The sequence below is a fragment of the Rhinolophus sinicus genome, linkage group LG01 (assembly GCF_036562045.2).
Source record: "Rhinolophus sinicus isolate RSC01 linkage group LG01, ASM3656204v1, whole genome shotgun sequence".
Classification (NCBI taxonomy): Eukaryota; Metazoa; Chordata; class Mammalia; order Chiroptera; family Rhinolophidae; genus Rhinolophus; species Rhinolophus sinicus.
The window spans coordinates 149,135,646-149,152,093 of NC_133751.1; the positions used below are offsets into that span (position 1 = coordinate 149,135,646).

The following is a 16,448-nucleotide window of genomic DNA, read 5'->3' on the forward strand; positions in this document are numbered from 1 at the left end:
GAGAAAATGGGAAAGGAAGATGCCAGTCTTAGATACCAGACCATATATATATATGTATGTATATGTATATATATATGTGTGTGTATATATACATATATACACACACATATATATACATTTACATATATATATAATTTATTTATTTATTTATTTGTATCTTCTTCACAGCAATGCAAAATTCTGTGAAGTAGGTATTTCTGTACTTCTTTCAAATTAACAAAATGTGTTCAAAGAGGCTAAGTAGTGGTCAGTGGCAGGCCAGTCTGCGCATCTTAAATGGTATCCTTAGTTCCTGTGTGTTTCAAACTTGTCCTCAGGGTTTTTCTCTAATTTATTTGTCAATTTCTTTAACTTCCTTTTCCAATAAGCTAATTTAAAACTCTTACTGGAGAGTAAAACTTCTATGAAGGTCAAATGAAATCCACTGTAACTTTCTCACTGTGAGTGGCGGCACCCATTCTAACCAAGATCCGTGTAACTCCCTCAGTTGCAGTACCGGGCGTCTCCAGCAGGAGGCGAGGTGCGGCTGCCTTCCTCATTTAGCAGGGCACACACTCATTCCAGCTCACGCAACCCGAATCAGGTATATTTCCTCTCAGTATGTAACATTTTTTTTTTGTCACTCTTATTTCTGTGATTAACATTGGAAACCAAACCTACCCAATGAAATACTTTTTGTTTTGCCTACGAGTCACAAATATCATGACATTGGAAAGGAGAAAGTTAATGGAATAGTTAGGGTTTTGGTTGTTTGATGGGTCAGACTTCTCACTATACATGTGTTTTAAATATCTGACAAATTTGGGGGTGATTGTTCGGATGAAAGATTATGTAGAATAAGACCTTTGATTGCGTTTGTTAAAGGTTAAAGTCTGTAACCCCAGAGAAGATACGCTTCCCAGTTTAACAGTAAGGAAATTATCTTTTTATTAATTCGAATTCTTGAGTTTAAATATTATCACAGAAAGGTGACATGAATAAAAATGATAACTTTCTACTGAACATCACTTTGGTCTTGTTCATCCCATACTCTGAGTTTTCCTGTGGGTAGTGATAGTATGCTTTATTCCCACGTTCATCTCTCATTCTCAGCCATCTGTATGTATCCCTCAGAAATCCTGAATATACATTCCAGGTCATCCTGTCAGACACTGCTAAGAGAACTTTCACAAAGTTGGCAGAACAAAATTATCTTACTTTATGAAAAAAGCCATTCTTGTGTTTGTGTTTGTTTTTCATTTAGAGCTTATTAAATCTTAAATATTGTACAAATCTAGTAGTTTTATAAATTGGAATTCTCACGTCAACTTAGAGTAAAAGCAACAAATGACAAGTGGTGGAACTGGTAGCCTCAATGACCACCTGTGAATAAGAAAGACAACTCTTAGAATGCCATACAGCCTGATGTGATCATTGATCTTTATAGTGGTGGCCTTGATTGATCAAGGATGCACTGAATTATGTTCTATGCCTGCTATTTAAGAAAGCATGGAGGTATATCACCATTTTTAGCAAGGTTTCCAACAACAACCACCAAATGTTCAAAAAATATTTTTGAAGTGATTTTCTAAAAATCTTGACCAAACTCAAAAAACAAGCTCTGTATCCATGCAAGAGATGTGACCATTTCTCCCTTCCTTTGGTGTATGCGCTCCTGGAAGCTGGTGCACTTAGCAGGTTGTTTACAAAAGGAATCTTAGCATCCACGTGCCTACTGAGGCTGCAGCTGTCAATGGCAACAAGTCTGAGCATCTCAGTGGAGTCATTAGTTCCTGTGTGTTTCAGACTTGCCCTCTGAGTTTTTCTCTATTTATCAGTTTCTGTAACCTTTCCAACAAGCTAATTTAAAACTTATTAGAGAGTAAGACTTCTATGAGAGTCACATGAAATCTTTAACTTCCGTTATATTTGCAACCCTAATTTGCAACCCTAATTATGCAAAAAATGTATGCTTGGATTTTTTGTTACCTCTGGGCTCCAGAGAAAACATTTATCATGTTTAGACACTATAGGAACAATGAATTCATATAGTTTTGATATTGTACAATATCAGACAGTATACAATGGTCTTAATATCTGTACATTATCTGATATTGTACATCTACTATTACACAATATTTGGTATTGTCAACATCTAATACTGTCAATGATCTTAATATCTGTACAATAGCTGAAATTGCACAATATATGGTTTCAGTTAAGATAAAAGGAAATTTTTATTTAATTTGCTTTCGTGACTATTAATTTAGTCCAGGATGTGAACAGATGCTCTATGACTACTATTTCTGGATATAGAACTCTGCAAAGATTGGCCCAGCTACTCATGATGCTTGAACTCTATTAAGAAATAAAATTATGACAATAGCCCTACAGGTTTGAAGGTCAGTTTATAGTTCCAGTGGATGAGTGGTATTTGAGACTTAATTAAAATGCAGCTTCTCAATGGCATGCTCTCAAAATACAGTTGAAGCTGAAGTTCGCAATCCTGTGTCCATTCCATGACTCACCAGCCTCATATTAAATTAATAGATTTTTTCCCCCCATTTCTTCCATTTTAAGCTGCAGCTCACTCTGTCTGGGATAACTTTTTCCAGCAAATATTCTGAAGCTAAGTTTAAGTTCATAAAATCATTTTTTAAAAAATGAGGCCATTTTACAAATAATTGAGCAAAAAAATTCATGTTTCCTCAGTTATCTAGACATTACTTCGCTAGGTTAAAGTCAGCATCTGAACTCTATGCTTTTATGAATATAGTTATATCAACCAAAAATAGTCAAACACTTAAGTGATTGACTTGACTCTTTTTTGTTCTACTGAGCCATCAGAGCTATCAAGATGATATTGTTGATATTATTTTTTCTTATAATATGAGCTTCATCATAGTTCCGTGAAATAAAATGATAAATTATGTATTATATAAATAACCCAAATTATTTTAAGTTGATTTTTCAAAAGATGTGTGTGCGTGTGTGTGTATAATATATATAATATGTATGATCACAGAAATTGTATAGGTATTGGATGAAAATGCAATGAACTTCTTAATTTAACACATTCCTATGTATCTATTTTTTATAAAAACTGAACTCCCTCCATGTTTACAAGACAGTCTGGGATAACAAGCAAAATAAACACGAGCCTTTCTGGATAAATGTGTCCATATGCCAATGTGGTTTAGGTCTGATTCAAGACACAAAACTCATTACCTCTGAAAAAAATGAAATTTATTAAATGACCAGGAGAAATTTGACAGTATGTAGAATGGGAAAAATAATACATAACTTTATGGTTTATTTTCAATTAAAAAAAAACAAGTCCAAGGAAGTAAAAATATTGTTTTAATTAAGATGCTCAGAGAAATAAGAAAATTTGATGCAAGTACTCTTTCAAGTTAGGATTTATGATACAAATATTTTCATCTTTTAACAGGGCAAGCTGATGTGTTCACATCTCAGTTCCAAGCTGCCTCTTTCAGGAGGAAACATCAGTATTTTTTAGAGCACATTGACAATGCTTTCCCATCACCCTCGCTGTGTTTTTGTAGCACCTATAGCCATAACTGGCACCTGGGGGCCTTGCATTGTTGGCAGTTTCCCTCTCATTTTTTTGGAGTCTGTTCAACTGCTGTGGTTTTACTCAGAAGTCAGTGCTTTGCATATATGATTTCCTGAGACAGTTTGAATAGTCTTTCTCAGAAAACTGTGCCAATCTGGCTGTGAACAGCTCTTCTCTGAGAGGAGCTGACAGCAGCCTGGTCGGGTCAGCATGCTTGCACTTGGGTTCCCAGCCAGGCCCAGCGAGCTTCTCTCCCTACCCCCTTTTCTTACCCCTGCTTCGGCGTATCACTGTGCACATTTTACCATCCGTTTAAAGAAGATAACAAGATTTGTACTAGTCCAGTTAGGAAAAACATGAAATGATGCCCAGGAAACCTATGCAAAGCTCCCCTAAAAACAATTCATATTTGTTGTTTTAGCAAGTGATGTGGAAATGATTTTAAATAATAAACCAAACCAGACTGAATAATTCAAACTTCTGTAAGGTAATAATCTGTTGCGAAGACAGAAGTCCCCACTTAGGGTCCTAGACATGAAATTTGGGAACAAAGTAACCTTAAATTTCTTGATTTGGGTGTATTTTTTTTAGATCATCTTGACAGTGTAGTTTTAAGATAATGAGAACAAAATGGCCTTTAATAAGCTTTAAATGGCATGCTGTTTCGACGTGCTAAGGTAAAGAGAAGCATTGTTTTATGAAGTGGCTCATGTGCGTATATATATGTTGGTGTGCTGTGCTGGTGCCGATTCCATGGTCTTCGTCTGTATACCACTGGAGAAAGAAAAAGGTCAGAATTAGGAAGTCAGTTGTCTTGTGGTTTTCAGTCAATTCAAATGAGTTCTCACGAGCACACAGAATAACATAGGACGTTTTCATTCCTGAATCAGTGTATAAACTCAAACGTGATCAGAGAGGGTGTGTAATATCCCCCCCAGAGCTTTTCCAGGGCATATTGTTCTGTCCTCTGGAGGTGCTGCGACAGAGAACTGATTGTGAATTTGGTTTTACTGTGGAGTCTTTCAGGATATGTTTATTCTAATTAAAATATTCAAATCCATTTTTAAATTTGACTCCAAGGACACTTAGGTCCATATGAGCGAATGTTTATCTCATTAAGCTCACTGGTTTTAATTAAGTGTTACCAAGTGTCAAATTTCTCCTACACTGTAGTAAGATAAAGTGTGTAAAAATAAACGAGTTTTTAAAAGGCAGTTTTTCCTAATATATATCACTAAGGAACTGGAAACACTTATTTCAGTATTCAATATATGTTTAACATAAGTGAAGTCAAAAGTCAAATGTGTTATTTACAAACATTTAGATTTTTTACTGGAGTTTTGTTTTTATCTGTATATCTGACATTTATGTAGAAAGAACTGATGACCGGAGGCAAAAATTTATCAACTCATATCACATTAAGCAAGTGGGAAATCATTGCCAGGCAAACATGTATTATGGAGACATAAATTAACTTTTAAAAATTGTTTAATTAAAGTAGCACGTCTTTCTTTGAATAGTGAAAAAATAAACCTCAACCTCTTAAAAGAATCTAACACACAGGATATTTATCAGGTTTCCTGGGTGTCAAGTGACTATCCTACTTGTATACAGTGGGCAGTGTCTGAACTCAGCACAGATAAAGTATATATGTTAGAAGAGAGTGAGGAAAAGCAGGCTTTTCTAGCTAAAACAGACAAAAAAGCATTTTACACAAAAACATAGTGTGACACATAAACATACAGAATTATATATACACATATATACATATATACATATATGTATATGTATGTACATACATATATGTATATATTTTGTATATATACATATATACAAAATTATATATGTATACATAATTTTTTTCTTAATCAAAAAAGTCTAATGCAGAGAGGACATTTAACATAATACGTAGAAACCTCCTTCTGTAGAGGCAACAACAGCTCTATCTAGCCATTTCCAACTTTATAAAACAAGCCTAACTGTTTAATGCCTGTGGTGGTTCAACAAAAGATCACATGGCAATTACGAAGCCTGAAGCTTGCCGATTATTAATACCCCACTGTTGTTAGAATGGCTAGTATTACATCCTAGACAGAAATGGGCTTTCGCATATGAATTTTGCTGTTATCACGCTGGTTTTTCTTTAGAATTACTCTGCCACACATCGACTGAGTAAGTGATTCCTTTTGAATTAAAACGGGGAGAGACTGAACACTCACATGTCTAGGAGAGCAGTGTTTTGACACTCCCAGAATATGCATATTGTGCTTCTCAACCCCCGACTCTATGATATCATTGAATATTACTGTGTCTATGGCTCAAGGATATAACTTCTCCAACTTCTCACTGGAAACATAAAAAACATTTCACTTCAGTCCCTGTCTCCTGGGACCTCTGTGAGGTGAAACCAGACCCCTCCCCAGCAAGTTCCCGCCCCTTCCACAAAGTTTTGCTATACCATTGCCTGGAAATCCACTCCAGCATCTACCAGGGCTTTGGAGATGTGAGCCGACTGCTGAAAATGAACGTTATCTGTGGGGAGAGAGAGGAAACATAAAGTCACTAATAGCTCTAGTTTCCTGATATGGAAGGATGGGGAAAGCTCAAGAAGAAAAGGACTATTTGAAGTTCCAGGACTCAGCATTCCATTTAGCCCAAGACAAGTGAGTTGTGGAAAGCAACACTGTTTTATTGAAGTAAATCTAACAGTCTTGCCCCTCATGCTTTTGTTTTGTCAGTAGTGAAATTGCAAACCTGTCTGTGATACTAAAAAGTCTAATTAACTGAAACTCACCATCTGCTGTTCCATGAATAAGGAGGTACTCAACTTCTTTAAAATTTTCAGCTCTGCTCATGACTGTTGAATTCTGAAATTGGGAAAAAAAGAATGTCATTATTCAAAAAAAGATCTGCCATAAACTGATTTTTCACTTCAGTTTACAAAATAAAATGTTTTCAGCTGGGGCCCCCTTTGATACAAAATATAGCAAACCGATATTCAAGCAAATGCTGTCTCCATGCATGGCAGAATGCATAGCATGCCCTGTGCTGGGAGACAGGACTGGAAAGGGAGGATACTGCATCTCCCCTGCCCATGTGGGAAAGAGGGTACCTGCCACCCAGGCTGCATGCAAAACCCCTTGAGTCCCAGATCCCAGATTGGCTGTGTCCTACGCATTACCACAGGGCAGAGTCTCATATTAGCAATGTATGTTCCATGGGCTTATGCTGCAGTTCAGCCAAAAAGTGTATTGCCATGGCAACCATGTGTCACATGGTGCCATACATGCTACATTTCAAAGAGCCTGTACATAGTATTTGCAATGAAACATACTCTGCAATATGTCATATGAACTTTGGTTCACATTGCTAGGCTCTGAATGAGAAACAAGTGTGCCTCTTTTGGAACAGATGTTTAAAACTGAAGCAAATGTGACACATGGAAGGAGAGAGGGGTGAAAAAGATCAAGAACGGCCTTAAGAAATCAGGGGTTGTTGTCTGCCTCACTCCGTATTGGGGAAAATGCTGCTATTGGATCAAGTCATTCCCAAATCACCCAGGGAAATAGGACCAAAAATTGGGAGGTCGGCTTTTTGAAGACTGCTTAGTGGCCTCAGTCAGATAGGACTTCCAGAATGAGGGTGAGATCTTGGATGAAACAGCCTTTGAAAGCATGGAACTGGCCATCTGATCTTACTTTGTGGATGTTTAGTAAAATTGGGATGAAAGTAAAAATGTCACATAAACAATTTAGTGCCTTTGGGAGGGGATGAGCAAGTGTCTACTTCTATTGTCTTATTATGTATTGGGCAAGGGAAGGGCGAGAAGCCTCTCTATGGGTTTAAAATCAGCCAGCTAGTCCACAGCATCTTGGCGAATCAAAGTCAACTTTGTGAAAGCCAAAGTCTATATTTTACAGATATCTTTGTAGCTAACACCAGCTTAATATTTTTAATGGGAACCCTGGTGGTCTGGCAGGAAGCTGGATGGGACTAAGGCCAGAGAACTTGTATTCTAGTCCAGCTTCAATATCAGTGAACTGTGCAACCACAGACAGGCTGGGAGCTGGGCCTTGTTTTCTGTAAAGTGGGAATAAGAATAAATCCTCTTAGGAATCAAAAGAATAGGAATCAAGAGACATGGCTTTTTTTTTCCTTATTTTTCTTTTTTTAGATTGAATTGCTGATGTTGAGAGAATGCTATAACATAATGTTCCTGGAAAAAAGAGATTCTGTCTACAACTTTCAGGACAGCATCACCCAACATGTTTCAGATGACTAAGGCTCACTCCCAAGGTCACACAGTCCTGGGAAGTTCAGAGCAGATGCCCTCCAACTCTGATGTAGGCTGGCTCCCACTTGTCCTGCTCATATTGCATTTCTGAGCCATGCTGAGAATTTACCCACAAACTTTAGAAACAAATACCTAGGATTCATTTAAAGTCACTTTTATTTTACTTCATTTTTCGGAAATGTTTTATCTGGTGAGATGTCCCAGATAAAACCATCCATCCCAACATTACCCCATTCATTCATCTATCCATTCGTTTTTTAAATCTAGTCAATCAATATTTATTTGTCACATACCCCACTAAACAATAAGATCCATGAGAAAAAAGATTTGTCTATGTTGTTCATCACTATATTCGTAGCATCTAATACAGTGCTAAATATTAATCAAATGAATAAATGAAAGACACTTAAGCACTTACATTGTACTATTCACTATATTTGGTCCTAGTTTTTCAGAGGCCAAATTGGGGCAGCTGGGGTAGGTGGAATAAAATAGTGTCATTCTGAGATTTACTAAGATATGTTTTGCCCACTTGCAGCCCATAGGTCATGTCATTATTTATAGTAGCTAACATTTATTGAGTGTTTACTCTGTCAGTCACTGTGGTAAGCATCATAAAGAATTTATAAAAGCATTATTTCTACTTGATCTTCACAACATTCCCATGAGATACATAGCAATCCTGCTTTCTACGTGGAGACAACGGGATTTAGAAATAACTCGCATCAGGTTACATCTGTGGGAAGTGACGGAGCTGAACACAAAAGTCTGACAGCAGAACCCTTTCTACTGCCTATGCTGCTCATGACATGGTCTTCCAGCACTGGAGGAGCGAGAAATAAATTGTTAATTAACTGTCCTGGGATTTGTAGGACACAGATACACTGGGTACCTTTGGCTGCTGCGTCCCTAGGCTTTCTTAGACTGAATTAATTGGAAGAGCTCGGTCCTCACAGCCCTGAGAGATGTGTGAGGCATGTTTTCTGACTGCGCCGAGGAGGCAGTGTCTAATGCCGCAAAAGAAGCTTGAGCAATTTTCTGCCCTTCAGAGAGGAAAAAGCGTCAAAATCAATCTCCCCGAAGGACAGTGTAGGATTCTAAGCTGGAGACAGGAGAAGCTGGGGCTTGGACCCCGACAGTGAACATTAATAATCTGAGCCCCAGGCCCTGGTGCCCCGTTAGACTGCTCCCGGGTGATCCTTTCTGCGAGTCCTGCTCTCAGCTTGCGGGGATGGCACTGCCGTGTCCTCCACCTTCTTTCTCCCTGTACTAAATCTAGCTCTCAGCTCGCGGAAGACAGTCAACTTTAACACCTTGACCTGACCCAAATATACAGCTGTGTCACCTCACCTCACTTCCAAAAGCCTCACAGTCCCTCCTTACTTGGCAGCTTGAATAGCAAAAGCCGCTCCTACAACCTCCAGGAACCATAAAACTGAGAAATGTCACTGAAACATAGAGTAATAGTTAGGAGACATATAAATACACAGGACAGTTAGCAAGGAATGTGATAACTACTGGAGTTTGGACCAAAACAGTTTCTGGCTGCCTTTTTTTTTTTTTTCTTAAATGGAGTGAATACAGGCTGAAAGAAGACAATTTTTATAAACAAGTAAAACCCTGAGCCTAAGATAAATGTTGTGATGTACACACTGTAGCTGTGATGAACTAGACATGGTGAGAAATGCAACATACTGAGAAAAAGACGAAAACTGTGATAAAAGTGTCATGATGCAAATTGTTTTACATTAACAATATTACACTACAAAGAAAGAAAGACAAATACTTTAATGCAGCAAGAGAAAAATAAAACAAAAGCTTCTCCTGCAACTGCAAGATAAGTGGGCCATTTGCAAAGCACACTTCCCCCTGCTCACTGGGAGAGACCTTGCTGTGTGAGGGAGAGAGGAAGCTGAGGCATGTACCCGCTTTAAGTCTTTCAGGCTGCTGAGGACATTTTTTTCCCCCAAAAAAGATGCAGCTGTGTCACCTTGCCTCATTCCCTACCAGACTGAGTATCCTGGTTTCTCAGTCAAGAAAGAGTTTTGAGAGTCCACTGCATGGTGGACTTTAATGTATGAAAGTCAACACCCGAAGCCAGGGAAAGAGATGCATGCATTAATTTAAGGTATGACTAACAATCAGAAAGAATTTAATTGTGTTATTTTAACCCATCAAAATAGGATAATCCCCATTTGCCTGTTGATGGAAGCAGAAATAAAAAAGGAAATGGATGACTAAGTTAGACGCTGAATAGTCTATCACCAACTACTAAAAAGGAAGCTAAGAGTGATAAATGGGCAAGGATGCAATGGTGGTGCAGTTGGCACCCTCCTGCGGCTAGAAACTTCCGGAGAGCCCCGCTGCCAGCAACAGTCTGGCAAAGCAAAGTGGGAAGGATTGGTCCAGTGGCAGTGCCGATTCCACAGCATCTCTGCAAGGAGCTTTTCCTTCAAGCCCCAAGAAGAACCATCTGTAGCTGCTCGTTGGATCATGCTGGTTCCTCAGTTACCTTCCAACAAATAAATCTTTGTATTTTTGAAATAAAAGAGAGAGCTGATAAGAGTGGGGACGTACTGTGAGAAACAGAAGGTCTAACAATTTTTAAGCCACCTCTTGTGTCATCTAGGAACCATAAGGACAATTTTCTTCCTGAGGATAATGTTGGCAGCTGCCATGTTTTGAAAGCCTATTTCATGGCAGGCACATGTATCTCATTTAATCCTTTTAATAACCCTGTGGGTAGGTCTGATTACTCCCATTATCCAGACGAGAAAACTGAGGTTCAGAAAGGTTAAGTAGCCTCACCAAGTCCATACAGCTAGTAAGTGCTAGAACTAGAATTTGAGTACAGGACTATCTAACTTGAAAGCCCATTCCCTTTAACATCACATTCTCCTGTCCCTTCACACCACAGCCAGACAACTCATTACCATTTCCATGCTGTTATAGAGAGAACAAACAGCCGCAGGTACAATGGATGGCCCCGTACTTCAGTGACATATTACCTGGGGTGTACCGACTTTCTATGCATTCCCCCACTTGAAACGAAAGCCTTATAAATAATATTAATGATGCTATTTGGGGAAGTACCATTAATGCCACAGAAAACAGAAACCACAGAAAATATTTAAGAAAAAAAATTAATTCAACCCACTGTATCAGATGTTTTACTTGTTTACATCTATCAAACAACTGTCCCCGTGAGCTGCCAAGGAAAGAGGTCCCATCAGCTCGACAGGGGGCTTTACCTCAGGCCTCAGCAAGCTACACTGGCTTCTTTAAAGATCACACAGCAGTCAACATTTTATCAGCACTCAACAAACAAGTTAAGGTTTGGCTTAAATCTGAAGGTCTCTCTCCCTTTGGCATATTCTGGGATAATAGAACAAATGTCAAATCAGTACAAGATGGCATATTTACAAAATTGCACCCTGTTTTGCATAACCTAACGATGCAGCAGTTCTTAAGGATTGAACATTTCAAATCTGCTAGCAGAAGACTGCCAAATCTATGACTGTTTCATACACTTGCCAAAAGCCTATCAAATTTTGAGCAAAATGCAAAATAAATCTCCTCTACAAGTTAAATCAGTCCCTTCTGTGTGTTCCAGGCTGCCCTCTTCTCCTGGCAACCAGGCTCGGGACTTGGGCCCCATTTCCCTTGCCCTTGATCTTATATCCTCTCTAATGTGTCTTCATAAATCCATCCCCCTCCTCCCCAGTCTTCTGTTCTGCCTTATTGGCCCCCATTTGGCCTGCTCTCCTCACAGCCCTTCTAGTGTGTTATCCCTCGGTTCACCGAACGTGCTTCACAAATACCCAGAAAACCAGCTCTGTCTGCTACTCATGTGTCTGCTGTGCTCCTCTGCCGCGTCCCTGTTTGCAGCCTATGGAAAGCATTTATGCTCTTCCTCTCCGTCTTCCTACATCTTTCTCAGTTGGCTTCAGATATGTGCTCTCTCCCTTTCCTACCGCTCAGTATCCATATGTTCAGCATATAACATTTTTGTGCCTCAGTTTCTGTGTCAATAAAATGGAGATAGAGCACTGATCTCAGAGAACTTGAGGGAGAATTGAACCTAACAGTTCATGTAAAGAGCTTAGAATAGTGTCTGGCCATAGAAGTAAGCACTTAATAAATGAAAGAAAAAAAAAGAAGAATGAAATAAATGAAACTGGATCCCCCTGGATGAGAGGAATGGTGGGAAGGTGAAATCTTAACTTATTGGCCACCTCCCATCCCCTCCCTACATGCTTGGAAGGTACAAAATTCCTATGGCTCCACAGTGACAATTGGGAAACCACTAGTCTTTTTCATACGTGTTGGGCGCTTTGTCTTATTTGAGTTCATGCTTTATTACCGACTCTCTTTTATTTATCTCCAAAACTTTTGTGTTCATATTTTGTTTCACCAAAAAGGTAACAAACTTCTGAACAGTTAGAACACCAGGCACCTTAAATGGGTGAATGAAAGTCTACCACATGTTAATAGCTTTTATAGGTTTGATTGAAAGACCTACGATTGACCATTTGTCCCATTAGTCAGGAACCCACTCCTCAAGGTGTGGCCACCGTTGTTATTTGCTTATCGCTCTTGGGGGTGAAGGTTGTTTCATTGGCTATCTGATTCTTTTGCTCCGAACTGTCACCCTTTGTCTGCTGTGGACTGAGGCTCACTGCACAAAAGATGTGTGTACAGAGCTTCACTGCCTATTAGCTCGGAGGTGTCACACCTCCACTTTGGCTGCCCATTTAGAGCTCGTGGGACCAGCTCCTTGGAATTTTAGGGAAATGAACATGTTCCTTCCCTCCCCTTTCAGTTCCTGGTATCTTTTAAAAGTGCTCCTTGGCAGCGGCGGGTGATTATCTACAAAAAAAGAGTCTTATGGAGTCACTGCTTGTGTCACTGCATTGGGTCCCAGGCCTAGTTCCACGGTTTTGTAAGAACAGGAAAGGGACTCTTTCTGGTTGGATGTCGTCCCAGAGCTGAGTTCCTTAGAGAATGGGTTGTAAACTAGCTTTCAGCTGGACAGTCCATGGCATTCCAGGCTGTCCCGTGGACATTGAGAAGTGGTTCCTCCATGTCCGTTTCCTAAAGGGTAAGTAGAACCTTTATTTTACAAAATGTGCTTCTCTTGGTAATGTTGATTTCTCTCAATTTTTCCAAATATGGGTTATCAATGACCTAGTAATGAATACTTTTGCTCATTTCAGTTTTTATTAAAAATTGTGTTCTCTTCCAAAGGCTACAATGCTGGCTACTACACTGATGATTCATTAGCTGAAAACGTAGACAAAGGTCAGAGTCTTGCTTATGACACACACTTTGGGCATTCGATCCTGGATGTGCTGACGAAAGTCAATCAACCAGAGTAAATGGGAATCATTTTCTGAATATTTCCTTCTGACCCAGCAAGTGCACAGGGCACTGAAAGCCTCTGCAGAATTATGTTCTTTGTCTTTTCAAAGAGGGTGGGAGGTGGTGGGGAGGGAGGAAGGGAGGGAGGGAGAGAGAGAGAGAGAGAGAGAGAGAGAGAGAGAGAGAGAGAGAGAGAACATAAACCACCTGGGAAAGAAAAGTAAAAGAAGATGGGGTCCAGAGGGGCAGCTGGGGCCTTGGAGGAAAATAGAATCTTTGAATGTTTTCTTGCCAGAGACAAAAGCACAGGCTCATTTAAAAAACAAAGGAGGGCAGCTTTATTCTAAAGCCTGCTGTGCACCAAATATAGGCACTTAGATTCAGTTCTCCACATTGAGAGGAAGCAATTTACCAGGGTGGCAACAGTTCAGTAATGCATTTGCCTCCCTTTCTCCTGCCCACCTTAACGATTGCTGGCCCAAATAATTCCTCTGAGTAACACATTGGGAACCTTTAGCTCCCTGGTACTGGCAGTTTTAATGTGTCCATTGCCAGCAGTGAATTTTGTGCCAAGAAAACCCGACTCCTGGCGGTGGAAGGATTAAACAGTCCTCGGGTGCCATCTGTGCAGTGAAACGAAAGAGTGACTTTGTGCAACCAGTGTGCGTGTATTGCCATTGGCAGTAGGAAGTGTCTTCTGTTTACACGACTACCTCACGCAGCGAACACCTAAGGGGAGAGATGAACAAGGCCACCAGAGGTGGGGGTAGAGTTGAGGAAGACAAAGATCAGCGTGCAAATCTGTGGGAAAGTCTGGGAAAGGTGCAGGTTAGAATAGCAGATGAAAACTAATTATCCTCTAAGGGGAGGGCTGGTTGAAGAGGAAACACCCTGTCAGCTGGTGTTCATCTGGGAAGTCAGCTAAGTGCAAGGACTTCCTCACAGATCAGGGTTTAGACTTAACCTTGTGTGTCCAGGTTCAAAGACTTTTCAGTATGGGATTTTTTTAAACGAACTTTTGACTCATCATCCACCAGGTTCCAGAGTCAGGGACAGGGTCCTGGGCAGTTCACCTTCAATGTTGCAGGAGTTTTTAGTACATTTGAAATAGCTGAGAAATCCCTTTGGCAACTCATCAAATATAGTGTACCACAGGAGGGATGGTTTTCAAATTTAAACATCCCGGTCAGGTCATTGACAAGAAAATTCCAGCTGTAAAATAAGAGACATGATGGAGGCATATGATTTTCATAAAAATGTTTCCCTTCAAATAGTTGTTAAATTAACTCAGAGAAGATTTTTAAGGCTTATACTTCATACTAGGTAATCCGAAGGATACAATGTTGAGTAAAGCCTTGAAGAGATAACAATACTGCAGAGGGGAAATGGGAGTACAAACCAACAATGAGTCCAAGAGAGATAAATGGAGGGTTAGAGAGATATGAGGAAAATGTATAGGACTCAAAAGGGGATGCCTCTCCCCTGGGAGAGCCGTGCAAGTCTTTCCTAATAGGTGGAGATGGAGACGAAATGACATTCCAGGCAGAGGGAAAAGAGGACAGGCACAAAAGGAAAAGGTCCAGAAATATTCAGAGAACAGTGAACAGGCCAGATAAACTGGGCTGTAGTAAGAAGGGTGTTGAACACCTGGTGAAAGAATGATGGGGAAGGGAGTCCGCTGAGTACACAGGAAAGGTCCATGAAAATGCTGCGGGTGAGGCAAGTTCTAATAACTCTATGCGGTATAGAGAGGAGTGTGGAAAGACAAGCTAAGGGGAATCCAATTGGGTTGTTGTTGTAAAAGGGGAGCAGCCATGTGACAGCCACAATGTGGTTATGAAGAAGGGCAAGGATGTCTGAAGCAGCTTACTGGATGTGGAAGACAAAGAGTGGGAAGGACTGAGTCCAAAGTACCATGGGCCAGTAAGCAGAAATGAGAACAACCTGATTATGGGACCGCTTTGTAGTGGAGGATGATTTGTGCATGTCACTTTACAGGTTGCTACTTTTTTATCTTGACTGAAAAACAGAGATGACAACACACCCATAGACACAAACACAGATGCATCCCCTAGCCCCACCCCTCCCCCCACCCGCCTTGCTAAATAAAGCTGGGAGAAGTAGAACTAAACTGTCTATACTTACGTTGCAAAACTAGACATTTTGAGTTTTACTGTGTTTTGGTCAAATGGCTTTAGAATTCATAGTAATGATAACATCTTACAAAAATGTGCAAATATTGCTCAGAGAAATGTATTCATATGAAGCCCATGCCTTGAGCGTTGTGGCACAGATAGAGAGAAGTTGTTCTCTTAACTTATTCTTGTTTATCTTTCTTTTTAATTCACCGTCCTGGGAAGAATTTTGAATTTCCTTTCGAGAATGTAAACATCAGACGATTTGCCTTGTCATCTGTAAGTTTCAGCGTTCTCGACTAATATGACGAATAGAATCAGGAATCTGTGGCACGGGCCAAAGTGCTACAAGGGTCCTTAGCACTTCCAGCTGCATCAACGTGGCTCTGGCTTTGCGTTGGCATCCACACTAGCACATGGGGCTGCTAGTGATAATTGCACCCAGAGCATATTTCAAATGTTATAGCCCATCTGCAGTTCTCCCAACAGGCAAATCACACTATTGGATGCTATTGAGTAATTAGAGTTCAAGGGCTTTTCAGGGTACCGCCAAACTGTACCTACTCCTCACCTGCTTTAGTCAAATTTTGTGTGAAAAAACTGTACATATTTCGCTGTGAATAAGAAAGTTATAGGCTTGTACATAAATCTTAATTATGATAATACCATGAGAAATTTTAATATATAGCTAAAGGTTTAGAATCTTCTGGGCTCTAAGGAATATGCTGAATTTGACATGTTTTCTAAACTGAAATTTTTTATAATTAAAGTAATTATCTGGTGTTGCTTTGTATTTCCAAATGAATGCATATTGTGACCTATATAGCATACGATAAAGACTGTAATTATGCAGAATATAGTAGGGGAAGCTACTGGAGTATCTTTAAACCACCTGTGTTATTTCTTTTTAACAAGAATTTTGTTGGAAATAAAAACATATATATTTTCTAGAATAGATACACTTTAAAATGTCCTTAAACCACTTATAAATAGGTTATGAAATGGATCTGGTTCCTTATCTCTTACCTTGTAATGGCCAAGGTTGTCTTCTACAGTTGGGAGACCCATGTAACGTTCTGTGTACACTGAGTCTATGACAGAG

At 39.7% G+C, this 16,448-nt stretch overlaps 1 protein-coding gene across 4 annotated transcripts in view; it reads right to left on the reverse strand.

Moving 5' to 3' along the window:
* Positions 1–3,208: 3,208 nt before the first annotated feature.
* DPP4 (dipeptidyl peptidase 4) overlaps positions 3,209–16,448 on the reverse strand; it is an 81,427-nt gene continuing 68,187 nt past the window's right edge. For all 4 annotated transcript variants that reach the window (XM_074337130.1, XM_074337128.1, XM_019727294.2 and 1 more), the window contains 4 exons: positions 16,373–16,437; positions 6,351–6,423; positions 6,015–6,088; positions 3,209–4,330 (listed from right to left, as the gene is read on the reverse strand). In XM_074337130.1, the coding sequence (XP_074193231.1) occupies positions 4,229–4,330; positions 6,015–6,088; positions 6,351–6,423; positions 16,373–16,437 (314 nt within the window). In that variant the 3' untranslated portion in view covers positions 3,209–4,228. The remainder of the gene's footprint in view (positions 4,331–6,014; positions 6,089–6,350; positions 6,424–16,372; positions 16,438–16,448) is intronic.